General features: G+C 38.0%; 1 protein-coding gene and 1 pseudogene across 1 annotated transcript in view; one reads left to right on the forward strand and one right to left on the reverse strand.

Moving 5' to 3' along the window:
* Btaf1 (B-TFIID TATA-box binding protein associated factor 1) overlaps nucleotides 1-23,529 on the forward strand; it is an 87,943-nt gene that overhangs the window by 62,708 nt on the left and 1,706 nt on the right. The window contains exons 25-37 of the mRNA XM_070021189.1: nucleotides 152-300; nucleotides 5,019-5,171; nucleotides 5,385-5,506; nucleotides 5,590-5,757; nucleotides 8,106-8,183; nucleotides 8,296-8,425; nucleotides 11,384-11,525; nucleotides 11,607-11,737; nucleotides 13,882-14,007; nucleotides 16,563-16,715; nucleotides 19,223-19,434; nucleotides 20,552-20,711; nucleotides 21,042-21,212. Coding sequence (XP_069877290.1) covers nucleotides 152-300; nucleotides 5,019-5,171; nucleotides 5,385-5,506; nucleotides 5,590-5,757; nucleotides 8,106-8,183; nucleotides 8,296-8,425; nucleotides 11,384-11,525; nucleotides 11,607-11,737; nucleotides 13,882-14,007; nucleotides 16,563-16,715; nucleotides 19,223-19,434; nucleotides 20,552-20,711; nucleotides 21,042-21,212 — 1,895 coding nt within the window. The remainder of the gene's footprint in view (nucleotides 1-151; nucleotides 301-5,018; nucleotides 5,172-5,384; nucleotides 5,507-5,589; nucleotides 5,758-8,105; nucleotides 8,184-8,295; nucleotides 8,426-11,383; nucleotides 11,526-11,606; nucleotides 11,738-13,881; nucleotides 14,008-16,562; nucleotides 16,716-19,222; nucleotides 19,435-20,551; nucleotides 20,712-21,041; nucleotides 21,213-23,529) is intronic.
* Nucleotides 22,284-22,924, reverse strand: LOC138825821 (ras-related protein Rab-5A pseudogene; annotated as a pseudogene).

Below are 23,529 nucleotides of genomic sequence, written 5' to 3' on the forward strand. Positions count from 1 at the left end.
TAGTGTTATGATTGGGTCATAGTCATTCTATTCCCTCATAGTACAGATGAGAAAATGAAGGACTTTTTCAGAGTTTGCAGTCTTGTTATATTAATTTGTTTGTGAAAACATTACTTGAAAACTATCAAAATTTCCTTAATTGCTTGTTAAGGTGTAATGGAACAACTGGACGTTGGTATTGTTCCATATATTGTCCTTTTAGTTGTTCCTGTGTTGGGAAGAATGAGTGACCAGACAGACAGTGTAAGATTTATGGCCACACAGTGCTTTGCCACACTGATTAGACTCATGCCACTTGAGGTAAGTTGAAGACATTTCATTTATGGATTTAATATTTTCTGTAACTTCATAATAATTGTACTTCTTAAAGAACATGTCAGGTTAAGATGTTAATCATTAAGATTTATAGAACATCTTTTTACATTTCTATTTGTTTGTTTTTTAAATTCTTTTTGCTGGTCCTAAGTTTTGAACTGTGGGCCTAAGTGTTGTCCCTGAGATCCTTTTGCTCAATGCTAGCACTCTACCACTTGATCCACAGCTCCACTTCCAACTTTTTCTGTGATTTAGTTGGTGGTAATAGTCTCACAAACTTTCTTGCCTGGGCTGGCTTCGAACTGTGATCCTCAGATCTCAGCTTCCTGAGAAGTTTGGATTACAGGCATGAGTCGGTGGCACCTGACTTCGCTTTTTTAGTATAAATGAATTGGGCAGTTTCTACAAGAATGGTAATTTGTTGACGATGTTCTAGAAATAGCCTTTTTTCTCAAGGATAAAATTCAGATGATAGGAAAATTTGAGAGAGAGTAATTAAAACTGCAAGAAGCAAAGCCAGGTGCCAGTGGCTTGTAATTCTAGCTACTCAGGAGGCTGAGATCTGAGGATTGTGGTTAGAAGCCAGTCTGGGCAGGAAAGACTGTTAGAATCCTAAATTCAGTCTCCCATACCAGCACTAATCTGTAAGAAGTGTGTAGACATACGGGTCTAGTTCAGAAGGATCATGTTGGATCATTATGATGGAGTATACTCTAATATCAAATATATAGAAATAGTTTATATGACTAGTGTAAGAAATAGAAATGCCTTCAGGAATGAGATAGATCTGGCTGGTATATAGAAATAGTTTATAGGACTAGTGTAAGAAATAGAAATGTCTTCAGGAATGAGATAGATCTGACTGGGTATGTTGGTACATACCTGAAATTCCTTTTTTTATAAGTATGAAGCAGGAAGATTATGTAAGGCCAGCCTTAACTGTAGTGAAACCTTGTCTTAGCTATAACCATTACCAAGTTGCTTACAGTGTTTTTGTTGTTGTTGATCAGTAATAGGGCCTGGGTGCTACTGAGCTTTTCTGCTCAAAGCTCTACTATTTTGAGCCACAGTTCCACTTCCAGTTTTCTAGTGGTTAACTGGAGATGAGTTTCATGAGCTTTCCTGCTCAGGCTGGCTTTGAACTGCAATCCTCAGATCTCAACCTCTTAAGTAGCTAGGATTGCAGCTGTGAGCCACCAGTGCCTGGCTTCTTATGTCTTGATAGGATTTATGGCTCTACCAACTTGAGCCACAGCTACACTTCTTAATTTTTATTTTATTTTTTTTCTTTTTGGCCAGGCTTGAACTCAGGGCCTGGGCACTATCCTAAGCTTCTTTTGCTCAAGGCTAGCACTCTTCCATTTGAGCCACTTTCAGCCTTGTCTGTTCATTGAGGAATCGAGTCCAGGACTTCATGCATGCTAGGCAAGCACTCTACCAATAAGCCACATTCCTAGCCCCACTTCTGGCTTTTTTTTTTTTTTTTTTGATTAAATAGAGATAAGAGTCTCAGAAGCCAGATGCTGGTGGCTGACACCTGTAATCCAATAAGCCACCAGAAAACCAGAAGTGGCATAGTGGCTTGAGTGGTAGAGTGCTCGCCTTGAGTTGAAGAGCTGAGGGATAGTGTCCAGGCCCAGAGTTTATGCCCCATGACCAACCAAAACAAAAGTCTTAGAGATTTTCCTGCCAGAACTGGTTTCAAACCTTGATGCTTAATTCTCAGCTTCCTGAGTAGTTAAGATTATAGACTTGAACCACTAGCTTCCAGCTTTGTATTTTTTTTGAATCTTTTTTGTTTGACTAATGGTAGAGAGCCAAATCCATATGTTTACTTGAGCATTTATTCTGTTGCAATATGTTAGTTTGGCTATAGAAAGTCTAGCTTCAGTGACATAGATATTTGAAAAAAGGAGAAGTATTTTGACAGTCTTTTCAAATAATTGTGGGTAGTCTTTGATCTAACATTTACAACAACTCAAAAGACAAAGTTTATTGTGTTCTAAGACTCTAAAGTTCTATAAATGTTTCATACTTTATTACATTAAAATTCATTGATTTATCTTACACATTTGAATAATCTTTTACTGATAACATGTTTTGCAACATGCATTGGTCATTTGGAAAATGTTGGTTTACCAGGTAAAATAAATATCAGATAATGCTTTTAGAAAGTATCAGGATGGTTATCAGGTTTTCTAGCAGACTTGAATTTTGTCAGTGGCAACAAGATATATTTTTTTCTTGTTGTTCCAAGTTAATTTTTGAGAAATAAGTCAAATATCCAAATAGAATAATCTTAGTTTAATAAGTGGATTTTTTTTTTTTTTTTTTGAGGATGAGGGTACTACGGTATGAACTCAGAGCCTTAGGATTGCTAGGAAACCAGTCTTATCACTTGAGCCTTGCCCCTATACCTTTGCCAGTCTTTTTGGATAAAATACTGTTTCATAAAGTGAAAATAGCTGTGTTAATATACATACTATCCCTATGGCAAATTTTGTGTAAATACAATAATAATTCGTAGTTTAACTATCATAAATGCTTTTGTGAAGGGGGGAAGTGGTATTAGAGTTTTAAGCTAGGGCTTCATGCTTGCTAGTCAGATACTGTATCTCTTGAGCTCTACCCTCAACCCTCACATCCTTTTTTGCTTAATTTGGAAATAAGATCTTATTTTTTAATCAGGCCCCTCTGACAGCTGACCTTTTGCTTTGTTTTGTGTTTTGTTGTTCATGGGGCTTGAACTCTGGTCCTGGGCGCTATTCCTGAGCTCTTTAGCTCAAGGTGAGTGTGCTACCACTTGAGCCACAGTGCCACTTCTGGTTTTTTGTTGGTTAATTGGAGGTAAGAATCTCACAAGCCAGGCACTGGTGGGTCACCCTGTAATCCTAGCAACTCAGGAGGCTGAGATCTGAGGATCATGGTTCAAAGCCAGCCTGGGCAGGAAAGTCCATGAGACTCTTATCTTTAATAAACCAATAGAAAACTGGAAGTGGCGCTGTGGCTCAAGTGGTAGAACACTTGCCTTGAGCTGAAGAGCTGAGGGACAGTGCCCAAGCCTAGAGTTCAAGCCCCACGACTGACAAAAAAAAAGTCTCACAGACTTTCCTGCCCAAGCTGGGTTTGAATTGCAAACCTCAGATCTCAGCCTCCTGAGTAGCTTAAATTACAGGTTTGAGCCACCAGCGCCCGGCTGTCCTTTTATACTTCCCTTGTAGCTAGAATGACTACCATGCCCAGTTACTGGTTGAAATGGGTCTTGATTACTTTCTGTTCATGCTGGCATTGAACCATGATCCTTTTAACCTCCACCTCTTGATATCTGGGATTACAGGTATAAGCCTCTATTCTGAGCCATAAATCTGAATTTTAAGAATATGACATATATTAGTGAAACAAAGTTGTATCCATTAATTTATGAATATCACAGAATTCATAAAAATGTTAGATTAATGAAGACTTTATTTATTAAATAATAGCTATTTCTACACACTATTTAAGCAATTTCATAAGGGTTTTTCCTCAGTATATTAAATTTTGACAAGGAGCAGAAGTGCTTTATGTAGTGCACCTTTTATGTCACAGGATGTTATAAAGATCGTCTACTTAAGGGTTGCGGTTTGGTAACAGTTAATATATTTACTACTTTATCAGGGACATGTCCAAGCAAAACTGGCTATTTTAGAAAATGCTGTTGAGTATCTGTAAGGAATGCAGTGATGCCTGCTGGTACATTTTGGTGTCCCTGCTTTGATTCTTCCCAAGGCCCAAACATTTTCACAAATGTCAACAATAAAAAAAAAAAAAACCACTATAGAGCGCTAGCCTTGAACTGAAGAGCTGAGGGACAGCACCCAGGCCCAGAGTTCAGGCCCATGACTGGACACCCCCCCCCAAAAAAAAAAAAAAACACACTAGGGCTGGGAAGGTGGCTCAGTGGTAGAGCGCTTGACTTACATGCATGAGGCCCTGGGTTTGATTCCTTAGCACCACATAAGCAGGGGAAAAGAAGCCGGCTTGAGCTGTGGCTCAAGTGGTAGAGCTCTAGCCTTGAGCTGAAGAGCTGAGGGACAATGCCCAGGCCCAGAGTTCAGGCCCCATGACTGGACCCCCCCCCAAAAAAAAAAAAACACTATAATTTCTTTATAGTGAAATATAGGGGCTGGGAATGTGACTTAGTGGTAGAGTGCTTGCCTAGCATGCATGAAGCCCTGGGTTAGATTCCTCAATACCACATAAACAGAAAAGGCCGGAAATGGCGCTGTGGCTCAAGTGGTAAAGTGTTAGCCTTGAGCAAAAAGAAGCTTAAGGAAAGTGCCCTGAACTGGCAAAAAAAAAAAAAAAAAAAAAAAGAGAGAAGGAAATATTGTAGAAATGATTTTGGGGGCTTACTGGGACCTTGAAACCCACATTTTGAGATCTAATTGTGAGGCTTTTATTAATATTTAATTTAAAATAAACTATATAACTAGGTTTGCCTCTTTGCTAAAAGAGAAAACTTATTGCTGAAAGTTTGTGTAAAGACTTTAAAGTCTTTAGACTTGTTTTGACTTACTTTTTATTCTGTGTATTATTAAGATGTGAATTTACTTGATATTTTAGGATAAAAAATTGTGACGAAACAGCCAAGGCCTATAAGTTTTAATCTTGTCTCAAAAAATAAAAATTGTAGTTTTAATATATTAAAATACTCATTTTAGGCTGGCATTCCAGACCCTCCAAACATGTCAGAAGAACTAATCCAGTTGAAAGCAAAAGAGCGACACTTTTTGGAACAACTGTTAGATGGAAAAAAATTAGAAAATTACAAAATTCCAGTACCAATCAATGCGGAACTACGGAAATATCAGCAGGTAAGGTTAATACTTACTCTTGTACACATGATTAGCCACTATCCTTTCAAATGTACCTTATAGGGTTTTTACAGTTGATTTAATAAATCTTGGGTTTAGTGTCTTAACTATTTCTCTTTTGCTTATATGAAGATTATAGGTGTCCAACTTTTCTTATAGCAAAAAACTTTGTGATCTGTTTACATCTATATTTTTTTTTATGTCTTTTTACAGGATGGTGTGAACTGGTTAGCATTTCTTAATAAGTATAAACTTCATGGAATATTGTGTGATGACATGGGTCTAGGCAAAACTTTACAGTCCATCTGCATTCTAGCAGGAGATCACTGTCAGAGGTAAAGCAAAATGCTTTAAAATGGGGTTTCCAGAATCAGAAATGTCAACAAGCTGGTTACTTTATTGTGTTTTGCTTTTAAAGGGCTCAGGAATATGCACGATCAAAATTGGCAGAGTGCATGCCACTTCCTTCTTTGGTGGTTTGTCCACCAACATTAACAGGTCACTGGGTGGATGAAGTGGGTAAATTTTGCTCCAGAGAGTATCTTAATCCATTGCACTATACTGGACCTCCCACTGAAAGAATAAGGTATGAGCTCTATAGCAACAAAAACAAATGTTTAATTTTCTATGTGGTTTTGAAGAATATATTAAATTTGAATTCTAGCTATTTTTCGTATATGACAACCTTTTTCTACTTAAGAAAGATGAGTGGAAAGTGGTGTGGTAGCTCAAGTGATAGAGCGCTAGCCTTGAGCTGAAGAGCTGAGGGACAGCACTCAGGCCCAGAGTTCAAGCTCCATGTCCGACAAAAAAAAAAAAAAAAAAAAAGGTTTACTTTGGGAAGGTGAGCATTTTTGGACATTGTCACTCCTTTCCTTGCTCTCTTCCAGTTTTTCCCTCCTATTCACACCCACAGTTTGTTGTTCTTTTTTTAACTGCTTTTGTTTGTTTGTTTTTGTATCTTTTTTGCTACTGGGGATCAAACTTAGGATGTTGCCCTTACTACGAAAGTGCTTTGCCACTGACATCCCAGTCCCCACAAGTTTTATAGTTCATTTGAAAGTACCACAGCTGCATTTGTTTGCCCTATGTCCCTCCATTTCTGTACCCTCCTTACCTCCTAAAGACACAAAAAGTAAAAAAAAGGAAATTGAAAACGAAGAAAAAAACTCGTTTCCATTATCTATTGAGCTTTTTAAGTATTGGAGTTAGGAAACAAGTAGAATCCCTTCCTAGTTTTGTATGTCCATTTATAGAGCCTTAAGACCATAGCTTCTCCTTGATACTTCTGTTATCTATTTTCATTCTCTGACCACTTTTCTCCGTTCCCCTTCGTTCTGCTATTTCTTTTTCCTTCGCTTTCCTTAAAGGTGCTTTTGGTCCAGAGTGACTGCTCTAGCTACCCATTTGTGGCAACCCAAATTTGTTATAGCTTTGCCCCTTGCTGTTAACACCAACATCTCTTAACGTTTTTAGATATAAATTTTAAAGAATGGAAATGATTATGCTAATCATAAAATTGTTTTAATTAACTTAAAATTTGGCTATTCATGAAGTGGCGCTGTAGCTCAAGTGGTAGAGCACTCACCTTGAGCTGAAGAGCTGAGGGACAGCGCCCAGGCCCAGAGTTCAAGCCCCAAGACTGACAAAAAAAATAAATAAATAAATAAATAAATAAATAAAATAAAATTTGGCTGTTCACATATTACTCATTCAGTCTGTAGGTTTGCTGCTCTTCTGAATTTTTAGTTTTAGTATGAATATTTACTCATCAGACACTTTGGGGGGAGGTGTGGGGAGGCAGAACTGAGGGTTGAGCTTGGCTTCATGCTTGCTAGGTTGGTGCTATGACCTGGCTCACAGGCATTATTGTAAATATCTTTACATTTATGTAAAATTTTGTACTGTGTATTCACACGGTCACCATGAGACGTATTCTTGTTGCAATTTGGAAATAAAGGCTCACAGGAATAAGGCCTGTGTTCATGTTCACTAAGTTAATTAAATGGACAGTCAGACTGAGTATAGGCAGTTCAAAAGCTTACATGATAAGCAATTTACTCAAGTGCTTCTAAGTTAGAATTCATTCGCTTGCAAGAGATAGGAATTCAACTCAAATGAGCTTGGCAACTAGGATATTCAATAATTCACTAATTTGAGAATTTCAGAGGTGAATTCTTGCTTCAGGCACACCTGAATCACATTCATTTGCTTACCCTCTCTAAAGATAATATTATGTTGATCTCTTCTGGACTTTAGTTTTCAATGAATGAATAAGATGACTTACGTAGGGCTGGAATATAGTGGTAGAGTGCTTGCTTCACTCATGAAGCCCTGGGTTCCTCAGTACCACATAAACAGAAAAAGCCGGAAGCAGTGCTGTGGTTCAAGTGGTAGGGTACTAGCCTTGAGCAAAAGAAGCTCAGGGTCAGTGCCCAGGCCCTGAGTTCAAGCTCCAGGACTTGGGGGGTGGGGGGGGAGATGACATCTGTAAGCCTACGTTTTCCTATGTTAACACCCATAGTAAACCGATCTTCCCTAACTCATCAGGAATATATCCAATCTAGAGATGATTTATTGGCCTTATTTGACTCAAGCTCACAGGCCAACTTCTGTGGTCAGAGAATAAAATGCTGTTAATAGCTCCACTGGTTCTAATGTTTCAGTATGTGTTGATTATGGAGAGACATATGATTGTCCATCTACCTCTACCCCTTTCCATGGATTGGTAAAAGAGTATTAAGGAAGAGAGGTTGGCAAATAAAATTGTTAACCACATTTTGAATCAGGTGCTCATCTCTTTTCAGGGCCATGTCTTAAGGAAGGTAGTATTTGAGGTAGTATGTACAGTAAGCACCTACTTTAGTTTCACCATTAAAATTATACAGGTTTTAATAATTCTTGTTTCCTGAGTGTTTATTTCTTTACATAAAGGTTGCAGCATCAAGTTAAAAGGCATAATCTGATAGTGGCTTCCTATGATGTTGTGAGGAATGACATAGATTTTTTTAGGTAAGAATTTAAATATTCTATAGAAAAGTAGTATCAAATTTGAAGAAAATATTTTCTGTATTTGAGTTTCTAATTTAGCAAAAGATACTAAAGTTTCTTTATTCTCCATTAGAAATATTAAATTCAACTACTGTATTCTTGATGAAGGTCATGTCATTAAAAATGGAAAAACAAAGTTGTCCAAAGCAGTAAAACAACTAACAGCTAATTATAGGATTATTCTTTCTGGAACACCAATCCAGGTAACTTATTTACTATTTTTTTCTATTAAAAATATTTGCATATGAAGAAGAGGCATTGTATTTGTTTCTGAATTAGTTTGTGAGGTTGATATTCCAGTTGTGTGTTGTTTTTATAATGGTTCATTTGGCATTTAGCACTGTCTCAAACCAGGTTTTAAAGGTCATATTTAAGATACAGTTTTATGCTATGTAATTATGTAATTTAAGCTATGTAATTATGTCCAAAATATGAAAGATACTAGATTCTACACTGACCATTCTTTTTGTTTTGTTTTGTCGGTCAAGGGGCTTGAACTCTGGGCTTGGGCATTGTCCCTGTGCTCTTCAGCTCAAGGCGAGCGCGAGCCACAGCATCACTTCCTGGTTTGGGGGAGGGGTGGGAGGGGAGGAGAGGAGGAGTAATTGGAGCTACAGTACCACTTCCGTTTTCTGAATGTTTATTGGAGATAAGAGTCTGCCCAGCTGGCTTTGAACCTTGATCCTCAGATCTCAGCCTCCTGAGTAGCTAGGATTACAAGCGTGAGCTACTGGCTACTGGCGCCTGGCAGACCATCCTTATAGATTGTTAGGTTGTAGTCTAATCTGATGTAGCACTGAAAAGCTAGAGCTCATTAAAGAGGAGTTATCATATAGTGTGAATTCTTGTTGTCAGGAAACAACTAAAGGGAAGCAGTTAGAAGTTTATTTTGGAGAAGTAAGGAAATGGGTGGGTATGCAGGTATCTTCACATACTTCTGTATTAAATTGGATGCAAGTGTTCACATCCAACCTGGATAGTGAATTCTGGTAAGAATATCTCCCTGTTTATTCTCCAGTTAGTGGGAAGTTAAACACCTCATGATTCTTTCTGAATCTCAAAAATTGATGGCTTTTTTTTTCTTATTTTTTAAAATTATTATAAAGGTTAGGGTTCATTAAGTGAACATTATAGATTGCAACAACCATAAGAGACACACTTAGCCAGGTACTGGTGGCTCACTCCTGTAATCCTAGCTACTCAGGAGGCTGAGACCTTAGGTTCACGATTCAAAGTCAGCCCAGGTCCTTGAGACTCTTATCTCCAGTTAACCACCAAATAAAACAGAAGTGGTGCTGTGGTTCAAGTGGTAGAGTGCTTGCCTTGAGCTGAAGAGCTCAGGGACAGCACTCAGGCCCAGAGTTCAAGCCCCACAACTAACCAAAAAAAAAAAAAAGACAATCACAAACCTTTCTCAGTTTGTCTGTTTTTGCAGTGCTAGGGATCAAATCCAGGGTCACACATGGTAGCTAATCTGAGTTACTGAAACCTGGGCTTTAGATCCCAGGCCCAACTCCATGGATTCCATATGTCAGGTCTGGCCACTTCATCCTCCTTGACAAAGCAGGTTTATTAGCACAGGCATACCAAAAGAAGAGGTAAAGTGAGCCTGTTTTTGGAGTACCCATAGGATCTTTATGTTTAAATAGAGAAAGAAATAATGGCAAGGGACAAAAGGTATACCCAATTAAACTTTCCCAGTCATTATGTGTGACTAGTCAGTCATTATCTCAGTCCTGGTTTTGACAAGAATTGAAGTTTCTAGGTGTTCCTTGGAGGAAGACAGATAAGCACAAATCCTTATTTGGCTTAGTGGTCTGTCCTAAGGGAGTTCTGAAGTTCCTTCACTTGGGGGCCAGATTTTTACTTCCCTCCTTGTAAATATCTTGTCAGTCAGTTGTGTCCCTCCTGGGTTCCAGGTCACTGTGTGGTGAAAGGTTCAGAGCCAGGACATATGCCAAAATGGAGGCAACAGGATGCCAAGCTTTCTCCTGTTTTTTTTTTTTTAATTTATATGCCCAATTAAGTCAAGAGCTTTTCAGTAAAAGCAGCTTCTATAGATGTACATGTTACAACCAAAAGTGTTTTTGTTTTTAAGATACATTTAAAGGAAGGAAAAAAAATTCTTTAGGCTTTTTAGGCTTTATTTATCCAGACTTGTTTTACTTCAATTTAAAATTTTGTAGAGGGCTGGGAAGGTGGCTCAGTGGTAGAGCGCTTGCCTTGCATGCATGAGGCCCTGGGTTCGATTCCTCAGCACCACATAAGCAAAAAGAAAAAAGCCAGAAGTGGCGCTGTGGCTCAAGTGGTAGAGCACTAGCCTTAAGCTGACGAGCTGAGGGACAGCACCCAGGCCCAGAGTTCAGGCCCCACAACCGGACCCAAAAAAAATAAATAATAAAATTATGTAGAATGCTGGATATAAACAAAGAACATTATAATCTTACCACTGAGGAAGCAAAGATAGGAGGATATATGAGATAGACAACACACCACAATATTTTTTTATGGTACTGCTTTTTTTTGGCCTAGACATTAAAAGTATTGGGGGGAGGGGGTTATCTAATTAAATTCTGAAGCTGTCAGGTGGGTTGCTGTGCTGCAGAGTCTCAGTGAGATTAGAAGGGTATCCATATAGGAGCCCGGCATAGGGATCCAAAGCCTGAGCAGGATAAGGTAGGAGAGAGAAGCAGGGAGGGTATCTTTTGGAAACTATCCAGTTGAAAAAGTGCTGGCTTCATTTTGTTTTGTATCTTCCCCCATTAAACTTCCAACAAAATTTAAAAGAAGTTTGCCTCATATCCCATAAATTATGAAATCAAACTCTTACAGATTTTTCTTGTTGACATGATTGTTGGCTAGATTCCTTAAGTGTTGTCAATTTCATTATCAAAGCTGAATTAAAAGAAATCAGAAATAACTTTCTGTCCTATTATTTTTTAGATACTATAATTATGCTTAGACTCATATCTCATCCCAGTGAAAGAAATTTCTCCATGGGCACAGATCTAAATTTAACATTAAAATAGAGACATTCTACCTAAGAATATGATGATAATCTCTTACCTGTGTCATCATGATGAGCTTTCACTAATGTTATATTTTAAGTATAAGGAAGTAACCTCACTGCAAAATATAACTTTTTTTTTTTTAATATTTAGAACAATGTTCTGGAGCTGTGGTCATTATTTGATTTCCTCATGCCAGGATTTTTGGGTACTGAACGCCAGTTTGCTGCTCGATATGGCAAACCTATATTAGCAAGTAGGGATGCTCGAAGTTCTAGTCGAGAACAAGAAGCAGGTATGAAAATAGATAGTTATAATTGCTGTGTCAGTGAATATTATTTATTCTTTTTTTGAAGCCATATTCTCTTACTACTAGGTGTTCTTGCGATGGACGCACTACACCGCCAGGTCCTGCCATTTCTTTTGAGGAGAATGAAAGAAGATGTTCTACAGGATCTTCCACCTAAAATTATTCAAGACTATTATTGTACTCTGAGTCCTCTCCAGGTTAGGTGATTGGTGGTGGTGGTTGGTGGTATGTTATTAGCAGAATGTTTTGAATCAGGTTCAAAAATATTGAGTAAAGAGGTTTTAATCTATGTTTTACTTTCCCAGGCTTTAGGACTGAATCTGTTTTGATATGTAGACATGAGTTCAGATGCATGCAGTTTGAATGCAGCATTAAAATAAGTCCAGTGTCATTCATAGTTTCTTTTCTGTATGAATAGTTAAAGAGTTGAGAAGGTAGATTCATGAGAAGATGGTCTTTTATCCATGGAGGTTACATTCTAAGACACTGTAGTTAAAGCTTGAAACTACTAGTAGTACTGAACCTATATGTATACTAGGTTTTATTCTCACCATTAATTGTAGCAACTTAAAAATAAAAGTTGTTTATTAGCAACTTTTAATCTTTTACTGAAAGAAAACACTTTATGGCTTCTCTTTGGCAAATACAAATTTCTAGCATCACTAACTCTTGTACTGTAGGGCCAATATTGGGTGAAAACAAAATACAGATTCTGTAGCAAGCCATTTTTCACTTAATATTTTCAGATCACAGAAATTAAAAGTGGGTGTAGGCAGACAGTTAAGTATAAGCTAGGGTTTACTAGGGCCAAAAATCAGCCTATAGATGATGTCATATCATCTAATCTATACAATAGCATTGTAAGTATTGATAATCTTCATTTTTGCAAATAAGGAAAGCAAAGAAGAATTAACTAGTTATAGAGCTAAGATATATTAGGACCAGGATTCAAGTCTAGGTAGTCCTTTTTAAAATACTAAATGTTTTCTGAAATGTTTTGAGTATTTTTTTTTTGCCTTTTTCACAGTTCTGATTTTGTACATAGAAACTATTACCAGAGAAATTTATTGTGAACCTTGCCTTGTATTTTTCTAAGGATGTAACTGTTCCTTGTCTTAGTAAGACGTAGCCCCTGAGCCTGAATTTTCTATCTGATTTAGCGTGGCCAAATGAATAAAAGATTGACAGATGCAGCTAGAATCTTTTCCTCCTATAGTGTATAGATAGCTTGTTAGCAGTTCTGGTCTAGTCAACTAGAGTTTAATCTGGAGTCTGAAAGCTTTCTAATTCTCTTATACTTCATCTCTGTGGTTCCCCATTCTTTGATTTGTATGTTAGATTAGTATTTCTTGAAAAGAATATTTTAGCAGAGTAAAATTTTATTTTTTTTTTAATTTTTATTATTTATTTATTTATTTTTGTCGGTCGTGGGGCTTGAACTCTGGGCCTGGGCGCTGTCCCTCAGCTCTTCAGCTCAAGGCGAGCGCTCTACCACTTGAGCTACAGCGCCACTTCCGGTTTTCTGGTGGTTTTTATTGGAGATAGGAGTCTCACGGTCTCTCCTGCCCGGGCTGGCTTTGAACCGCGATCCTCAGATCTCAGCCTCCTGAGTAGCTAGGATTACAGGCGTGAGCCACCAGCGCCCGGCCTGGAGTAAAATTTTAAAAATACTTTCACAGTAGATAGAATAAGGAAAAGATGCTATATGAAAAAAAAAGAGATCAGTGGCAACATACAAACAAGCTGGGGGAAGGGAACTCCAGAAGGAAGCTTCTTAGCACTCAGAATTTCTTATTCTGATTTCTGTTCTTTAGTTTTCTGGATTTTATTCCTTTTGTGTTGTTTAGCATGTGCATTGTAGTAACCCAGAACACAAGGTAATGTTTTAACCTTTAATGACTTCTCTTTTTAGACTAGCAGTAACATTCCTTTTAAAATTTGGTCTCAACACATTTAAGGAAGACTTTTCTCCTTTACTTGTGAACATTCATGTTCTCTTTTATTGATAATGTATTTGTTTTTCTGAATCTGCATTTCATCAGTGGAAGCATTGAATCAAGGACTATTGATTGGACTAATATATTCTATAGCCATACTTAATGTGTTATATATTAATGTAATCGTAAAGGAACTTATCAAAATAGATATGTGGTTTATTTAGTAGTGAATTTTAAGCATCATAATTTGTCGTCATGAGGGTTGATTTGATTTACTGATTTGCCCTTGATACTTACATTTTGAAAACTACACACACACACACACATACACACACACATATGCATATGAGTATGTATACACACATATATATATAACTGGTTTTTTTTATGGGGCAATGTTACAGGTTCAGCTTTATGAAGATTTTGCTAAGTCTCGTGCCAAGTGTGATGTTGATGAGACTGTTTCTTCAGCTGCACTTTCTGAAGAAACTGAAAAACCAAAACTTAAAGCTACAGGTCATGTATTCCAGGTATAGATATCTGATAGTCTACTTGTTTTTTAATGGAACAGTTTTTTTGTATGGAATACTGAAAAAGAGTTTTTTTGTTGTTGTTGGTTGTGGGGCTTGAGCTCTGGGCCTGGGCACTGTCCCTGTGCTCTTCAGCTCAAGTCTAGCACTCTACCACTTGAGCCACAGTGCCACTTCCGGTTTCCTGGTGGTTAGTTGTAGATAAAGAGTTTCACAGACTTTCCTGCCTGGGCCAGGTTTGAACTTCAATCCTCAGATTTCAGCCTCCTGAGTAGCTAAGATTACAGGCATGAGCCATCGGTGCCTGGCAAGAGTTTATTTTTATCTATTCAATATTAGCACTTTAAAAAATCTGTAATATTAGCTAGGTACTGGTGGCTCATACCCCAAATCCTAGCTACTTGAGGCAAAGATTAAGATGATTCTAGTTCCAGGCCTGTCCAGGCATACATGCAAGAACTCTTCTCAACGGTATCTCAGAAATAACCAGTACAAAAAGGTGCAGGTGTGGTTCAGCATAGAGCCACCTGCCTAGCAAGCATGAAGTATCCTCCCAGTATCCTCCCCTTGCAAAAAAAATTAAGTGGACAAAATTTAATATATTTTTGTATGTTACATGTTTGTACATCTGTGAAGAGTTTTAGAATCAAGAATCTTGCCTTTTCATTAAAAATCACTTGGAGCACCTACCACATGGCAGGAACTTTCTAAGCCCTAGGTTAGTTAATAGTGGAATAAACATTGAGGGGATATAGCTTTTTTTTTTCTTTTTTTTTTTTTTTTGTCAGTTGTGGGCCTGAACTCTGGGTCTGGGCACTGTCCCTCAGCTCTTCAGCTCAAGGCTAATGCTCTACCACTTGAGCCACAGCGCCATTCCCGGCTTTTTCTGTGTATGTGGTGCTGAGGAATTGAACCCAGGGCCTCATGCATGCAAGGCAAGCACTCTACCACTGAGCCACCTTCCCAGCCGGGGGGTGTAGCTTATGAGTAGAGTCCTTGCCTAGTATGTACGAGCCCCTAGATTTAGGTTTTTTCTTTTTTTTCAGTGCTGAGACTCACATCTTACACTTGCTGGGCAAATGCTCTTCCACTGAGTTCAATCCCAACCCCAAGGCTCTGCATCAAAAAACAAACTAACAAAAGAACAGAGACAAACACTCTTGTAGAAATGAAAAATAGTAAAATACATATGTAAGAAAAACTAAAGCTGAGCTGGGAATGTGGCTTGGTGGTAGAGTGCTTCCCTAGTATACATGTGCCCTGGGTTCAATTCCTTGGTAACTACATAAAGAAAAAATGAAACTAAATTAAAAAAAGAAAAACTAAAGCTGAGAATAGGATCATGGAGTTAGGAGTACAGGGTAGATTATATAAGGGCACCTCACTGAGAAAGTGATATTTGAGCAAGATCTAAGGGACAGTTGATACATGCAGATATCCTAGACAGATCCTATCTCCTAGAAGGATTAGTAAATGAAAGAGATGACATTGTCAACTCTTTTTCTTTCTCTCTTGAAATAGTTCACCATAGAAGATTTAGAAGATTAAGTATTGAAGCATTTTTAATGTGGAGGGGAAAAGATGACTATAAAGATTTATACTTCTCCACAGTTTTTAGCATAATGTTGAATGGTGTCTGAGCTTTGTCACTGGTGTTTCCTAATTCAAATTCCTGTGCCAAGGGTGAGACCCAAATTGTAAGCTGAGAAATGAGAGGAGAGGAAGGAAAAAAAGAGGGGAGAAATGGAGAAGGGAAAGGAGAGAGGAAGAATGTAGTTAAATCAGAGAATAGACCCTATAGGGTTCTATTTCTCAGAATCAACTGAAGCAGTCTCTTAGTTCTACCACCCACCCTTAGACCTACTGTATTAGAATACTGTCTAATTAGACTAGGGAGAGATGGGCAGATTTATAAGGTCCCCAAGAAACCTGTACCCCCTGAACTTTGAGAAATCCTTTTTTAGATGTATCTGTCTGCATTATCAGACCCTTTGGAAGGTTTCTAAAGGGGATATTCTTTTTCCTTCCTTCCAAACTACTCAACCACTAGCACATTGTTATCTGTTGGGTAAATGTTGTACTACTAAGTTACATTACAGCCCAAAACATCCTTTTTGCTACAAGAAGCTCATTATCTACTGGGGGATACAGGCATATTTTTTCAACTCACAAATGGCCTTGTAGAAATATATACATTATTTAAAAAATTATAGATGAGACATTTGACCTGATTTTTTTCCTTATTGACAGGGCTTGAGTCCAAGGCAAGTATTCTACCACGAGTGCCATCCTATGCTATTGAATTTTTATTTTGAGATAGTTTTGCTAAGTTGCCCCAGCTGGCCTTGAACTTTCCATTCTTTGCATCTGTCTTCAAATTAGCTCAGATTGCAAATGTGTGCCACAGTGTCTACCTGAACTGGTTCTTAAGTCAAAATTTGTGAAGGAAAAATGGGAAAAAAAAGGCATTCTAGACAGAATAGCCATGAAGACACAGAAATACAAACATGTAGTGTATGAAATGACTTGGATTACACCTTTTCCTTCTTTTAAAGGCATTACAGTACCTACGTAAACTGTGCAACCATCCAGCATTAGTCTTAACACCTCAGCATCCAGAATTCAAAAGTACTACTGAAAAACTAGCAGTTCAGAATTCCTCTCTTCATGATATTCAACATGCTCCTAAACTTTCAGCTTTGAAACAAGTATGTATGTCTTTTAAGGGTAAGATATGTTTTCCTGATATATTACATTAGGTAAATTTGCTTTACCCAAAGATTATTGAAGTGTTTACCATTTATTTTTTAAAAATTGGGCTTCTTAGATTTTTTATACCAGTTTTAAAAAAAAATGTGTGTCATATTAACTTTGTTTATGGAGACAGTCTCACTGTGGAGTTTCAGGTTGGTCTGGAACTCATGACCCACCTCAGCCTTCCAAGTGCTGGGATTACATGTCTGGACAGTTTAACAGGTACCCCCCCCACACACACACACATGCACGCACGCACGCACTTTAATCTGTGTTCTGTGTGAACCTCCTTTAAAATGTTTCATGTAAAATAGAGCATGAGGCTGTGAGTTGTAGTCCCAGAACTGGCAAGGAAGGATGGGAGTCATATTTGTCCTTTTTTGATTGGCTTTCTTTCACTTAGTATAATGTTTTTAAGGCTTATCAATTTGTAGCATATATCAGTCCTTCATTCCCTTTTATGGATGAATAATAGTCCACTGTAGATATATGCCCCATTTTGTCTATCTGTGGGTTGCTTTTGACCATTGTGAATAATGAATGCTTCAGTGAACATTGGCTTACAAATACCTATCTGAATGCCCCTTTTTGCTGTTTTCTATTCCCACAAGCAGTATACCAAGGTTCCAATTTGTCCACACCCTTAGTTTTATTTTGCTGTTGCTGGTGTGACACTTTTTTTTTGGAGGGGGGGTCCGGTCGTGGGGCCTGAACTCTGGGCCTGGGTGCTGTCCTCAGCTCTTCAGCTCAAGGCTAGCGCTCTACCACTTAGCCACAGCGCCACTTCTGGCTTTTTTCTTTTTGCTTATGTGGTGCTGAGGAATCGAACCCAGGGCCTCATGCATGCAAGGCAAGCGCTCTACCACTGAGCCACCTTCCCAGCCCCTGTGACACTATTTTTATTCTGGGCGCTATCCCTCAGCTCTTCAGTTCAAAGCGAGCACTCTATCGCTTGAGCCACAGCACCACCTGTGTGTGTTTTTTAATGCCCATACAAGTCCTTTATTTATTTATTTTTTTTTTTTGTCGGTCATGGGGTTTGAACTCTGGGTCTGGGCGCTGTCCCTCAGCTCTTCAGCTCAAGGCGAGCGCTCTACCACTTGAGCTACAGCGCCACTTCCGGTTTTCTGGTGGTTTATTGGAGATAGGAGTCTCATGGTCTCTCCTGCCCGGGCTGGCTTTGAACCGCGATCCTCAGATCTCAGCCTCCTGAGTAGCTAGGATTACAGGCGTGAGCCACCAGCGCCCGGCAAGTCCTTTATTTTTTGAAGGAACTCTTTTGTTTAAGGTCTTTATATTCTGAATACTATTCAGCTTACTAGTGCTTATTTGATACATGATTTCCAAATATTTTTTCCTTTATTAAAGTTTCTCTCCCATCCTTCCTTGCCAGTCTGGGATTTAAACTCAGGGCCTCATGCTGTCACTTGGCTTTTCCGATAATAGGTGGTATGCTAATACTTGAGCCATGCCTCCAGTTCAGGCTTTTGTGCTGGTTAAGTGGTAATAAGTCTCTGTCAAGATTTGTCTGTCCTGGCTGGCTTTGAACCTGGGTTCTCAGATATGTCTCCTGAGTAGGATTATAAGCATGAGCATCCAACACCTAGCTTGCAAATGTTTACTTTCTTGATAATGTTCTTGATTTAAAAGGTTAGAGTAAATAAATTTTGAGAACCAAAATATTAACACTAATACTGTTCAGTTCTAATTAGTCTTAAAAAGCCTAAACTTTAGTAATTGATTTAACTGGCAATATTCTGTACTAAATTTCAAGGAAAATAACTAGTGTTTGGAGATTTTAGATTTGACATAGGTTAATGTAAGTTATTGTAATATCTATATAACAATATGTGTGTATATATATGTACACATATAGATGCATCTCTTTATTAACATAAAACAATGGATTGCCATATAAAATTGAAGAATAACTAACTTGGATTGGCTCGGATATAGAATAATTTTTTTCACTTGACCAAACTTTACTATAGGCATATATATAAAATGTATATAATTTTCTTTAGAAAAAGATATCAGATATTTGTATTTAAACAATCAACTAATGCAGGGCACTGGTGGTTCATATTTGTAATCTTAGCTATGCAGGAGGCTGAAATCTGAGGATCATGAATCAAAGTTAGCCTGGGGAAGAAAATCCTTGAGACTCTTATCTCCAATTAACCACTAAGAAGATAAAGTAGAGCTCAAATGGTAGAGCACTAGCCTTGACTAAAAAAAGCTTAGGGACAGAGCCAATTCCTAAGTCCAAGCCCCAGGACTGACACTCATTAGATCTATTCAAATAAAAACTGGGTTTTATTTGTATTTGAATTACACATTTATTAGTTTTCTTTTCAGGTTACAAGTAAGTTTAACTTTTTCTTGGCCTAGAAATGTTTGTCACAGTGAGATTGGTTATCTTTTTATTGAATACCTGTATAATGACCTTTTATTCCCCAAGTTGCTATTGGACTGTGGTTTGGGAAATGGCAGCACTTCAGAGAGTGGCACAGAGTCTGTTGTGGCCCAGCACAGAATACTGATCTTCTGTCAGCTTAAAAGCATGCTTGATATAGTAGAACATGATCTGCTCAAACCTCACTTGCCCTCTGTCACTTATTTGAGATTAGATGGCAGCATACCTCCTGGTCAGAGGCATTCAATTGTTTCCCGGTAAGTAGTTTCCAGTCTGTTACTATAAATCAAGCTTAGTAAATTCATTAGCATTTACATTATTAAAGTTTGCCTCAGGAGTCTGCAAATGTAAACTGTCTTATTGTACTTCAACCCAAATAAAACTTCTTATAAAGTAGAAGTAGCAGTTAAATAAATGGTTTAGAAAATAAGTATGATTACATTAGGACTCTGAAAAGCATGAAAGAAATCTAAGGTACCTACTTTTCCCCCATTGTTATTAGGGGGCTAAGGTGGAAGGAAGCAAGTAGCTTGGCCTAGAATTTCCAGCCTATTTATCTTCTAAGAATGAGTTAAAAACAGCCCATGTAGGAAGTAGAACTGGATGTGGTTCTGTAACCTCTGCTTCAGGAGTTGCTGTCCTAAAACTGTGCAGATTTCTAGGTTTACTCCCAGCTTGCTGACTTCAAGAGTAGCATTTCTGATAAACATAAAGACTGTTATGCACAATTGAAGTAAGCAATTCACAAAGGGGCTTTGAAGGCATACAGATCCAAGTTGGCCTCCTGATTCTACTTATTTTAGTAGTGTTCCCAATCTTTCTCTAAATTAGGAATATATGCAAGTAACAATGCATATAAAGTATAAAGCCCACCATTTGGATCATAGTAAGACTGTATTACAATGGTAGCTTAGTGGCTGCTGTTTTTGATGTTAGTAATACTAATAGTTTTTTCTAAAATATCCTAAAAGTGAATAGATGTATTTTGCCAGTATCTTTCAGGATTAGTAAATTTAACAACCCTGAATACTCTGCCTTCACTGAATGGTGTAACCTGTTTTAACTCTTCATAGTTGGATTTTGTCTTAATTATAGTGTTTCCTTATATTATTTTGCAACTTAGACTTCATCTGATGTAAAGTATAACTGGCCTGGTTTTATTTCTGTTTATGAAATTCTGATAATTGCTAAAATGTGTTTTGGTATTTTATAAATAAAGATACTTTAATCTCAAATGATCACAGAAGTGTCTATTCAATAGCTTTTTAAAGCAATGTTTTAATTTTGGCTCTCTCATTTTTATTTAGCGGTTTTTTTGTTAATCCCCAGTGAGAAAATGCACTAATTTCATTTTCTTAACATCTATGCTTTCAGGTTTAACAATGATCCATCCATAGATGTTCTGTTACTTACAACTCATGTTGGTGGCCTGGGGCTTAACTTGACAGGCGCTGATACTGTGGTATTTGTGGAGCATGACTGGAATCCTATGCGTGATCTACAAGCCATGGACCGGGCCCATCGAATTGGCCAGGTAAAAGTCACCTCACAGGTTTCAATTTGTGTATTGAGGAAATAGTCCCACCAAAGAACATCTTCTTTGCAAGTTCTTGCTCTGATATAAATAAATGAATGTTGGGATCTTATACAGGTCACCTAATTCATGCATTAAATAAGGTACTTAAGCAAACTTGTACCACTGTTATTCCCTAATATTCTGAAGTTCCTGCAAACATTTCAGCTTCTAGGTCAGACAAAATAAAAACCCAAACCCAATTAGGGTCATAGAGGTACTGGTATGGAAAGAGAAATTTCCTGACTTTAATTTCACGTTATAGTTACTTAACTCTTCTTTCTCATTCAGAAACGTGTGGTTAATGTTTATCGATTAATAACCAGAGGAACGTTGGAAGAAAAAATAATGGGTTTGCAAAAATTCAAGATGAACATAGCAAACACTGTTATTAGCCAAGAGAATTCAAGTTTGCAGAGTATGGGAACAGATCAACTTCTTGATCTGTTTACTCTTGATAAGGTAATGAATATACACAATTTTTTGTTGTTGTTGTTGTTGTTGTTGTTGTTGTTGTTTTGTCGGTCGTGGGGCTTGAACTCTGGGCCTGAGCGCTGTCCCTCAGCTCTTCAGCTCAAGGCGAGTGCTCTACCACTTGAGCTACAGCACCACTTCCGGTTTTCTGGTGGTTTATTGGAGATAGGAGTCTCACGGTCTCTCCTGCCCAGGCTGGCTTTGAACCGCGATCCTCAGATCTCAGCCTCCTGAGTAGCTAGGATTACAGGCGTGAGCCACCAGCGCCCGGCTACACAATTGTTTTGATGAGTCCCTGGGCTCCCCAAAAGAGGGGAAAATTACACAAGTTTTATGTTCATTATGTAACTCTTTGCAAGAATTTTTCTTACCTATATTAAAAAAACTCTTTAGCATATTCTGAGCTGTTGGAAAAATATTGGGGCTTTAATTGATATTTCTGGTATCTTGCTTCAAGATTTCATTCCTTAGTTCGTTCTTACTCAAAAGGTCATCTTAGCACTGGAGTCAGCGAAACTTAATGGCTGGGGGTTTCTGGCTCATTAACTCTAACCTTAGGCAAATTATCTTCTTTTGGCATCTACACCTATTTTACTACATTGCTATTGAGGGTAAAAGATACATGTAAGCACTTAGAAAAATGCTCACATAATAAGTAAATAGTAATAAGTAAGTAGTAACAACATCAAGCTCCTTCTAGAAATGGTTTTCAAAAGCCCAAATTAATTTCCAAATCTTTTTTCAGAGATGACTATTGTCTCAATTTGGAGAAACTGAATAACCATGGGTCCAGATAGACACTTGTCTTTATTCCTAATGATGAGAAATTATTCCCTCTGACTTTCAGTGAAACAGTTATACACAATATTTTCTCTTTCTAGTACTGAAATATTAGGGTGATACATGCACGTTATTAAAAATTAAGGTCAAACACTTAAAAATAATCTTGTATTAGAAACTTGACATCTATCATAAGTCTTTTCTTTTTGGAAATCATACTGGGCATGTTAGATGCTCTAGTTCCACTGTTGTTAACATTTAGGAAGCAGAAAATTCCAGCTACTTCGAACTGCATTACTGACTCCTTGTGGGTTCAGAAAAGTCCACTCCCCTTCTTCTAGCAGAATTTGCTCCTGGATTCTGGGGTTCATTCTTCAGTAGCTTTTTGGCTATTGTCTGAAACTCTCATTTACATTCATTGATATTTTAGCTGGTGTCTCTGTGAATAATAAACTGTTGTTGTCCTCTGCATTGGATTGTGCTTCCCGGAAATTTACAGCTCTTTGCTTTGCTAGATCAGCCTTGTTTCCCAATGAGGCTATTACAGTGTTAGGACTTGATTGCCTCTGAAGTTCTTTAGTCCACTTCTTTTTGCTCTTGTAAAGGACTCATTTGTGATATCATACACAACTATGGTTGCTTGTGCTCTGCAGTACATTGGTTCCAGGCTATGATAGCTCTTTTGACCAACTACTATATGCCTTATTTCAAACCTTATTTTTGGGTCATCAAGACTCACAGATTGAGTTAGAAAAGCAGCCCCAGTGGTACTCTTGAAATTCATGAAATTAGCCTTTCACAAAACATGGCACTAGACTTGATTTTTCAGCAATAGATTCTTCTAGAAGTACTAGTTCAACCTGGTGAATTTTATTTTCAGTTTTTAGCCCATTGGGTCTTGTTGCTCCTTGATTAGACATATCCACATTTGAAAGAAGTCCCTAATTTCACAGTGCTAAGTGAACTTCCAGGATGCAGGGCATCAATTTTGTTTTCTTTTTGGAGGTAAAGAAACCTTAGCTTCCTGGAAGTAAAGCCCAGGTGTGGCCTGGAGAACGGATGAGGTCTGGGTGGTGACAGTGGCAGTGGTAGTGGTGGAGGTGGTGGCAGCATCTCCTGGCACCTCTCACTATACTGTTTGTTTAGTATTTAATTCACCTGACTAGTATTATACATCCATATATATCCACTGTATATGGGGGGGACTAAAGACAAAAGCAAATACAACAAAAGTACCATAGTACTTTGTAATGCTGTTGGAATTTTTTCCAAAAAAAAATTAGTAAGAAGCCAGGTGCCGGTGGCTCACTCCTGTAATCCTAGCTACTCAGGAGGCTGAGATATGAGGATCGAGGTTCAAAGCTAGCCTGGGCAGGAAAGTCCGTGAGACTCTTATCTCTAATAAACCACTAGAAAATCGGAAGTGGCACTGTGGCTCAAGCAGTAGAGCGCTCACCTTGAGCTAAAGAGCTGAGGGACACCACCCAAGCCCAGAGTTCAAGCCCCACTACCAACCAAAAAAAAA

This window comes from Dipodomys merriami, unplaced genomic scaffold (genome assembly GCF_024711535.1).
Source record: "Dipodomys merriami isolate MVZ:Mamm:240054 unplaced genomic scaffold, mDipMer1.0.p SCAF_14, whole genome shotgun sequence".
In the NCBI taxonomy this organism is placed as follows: Eukaryota; Metazoa; Chordata; class Mammalia; order Rodentia; family Heteromyidae; genus Dipodomys; species Dipodomys merriami.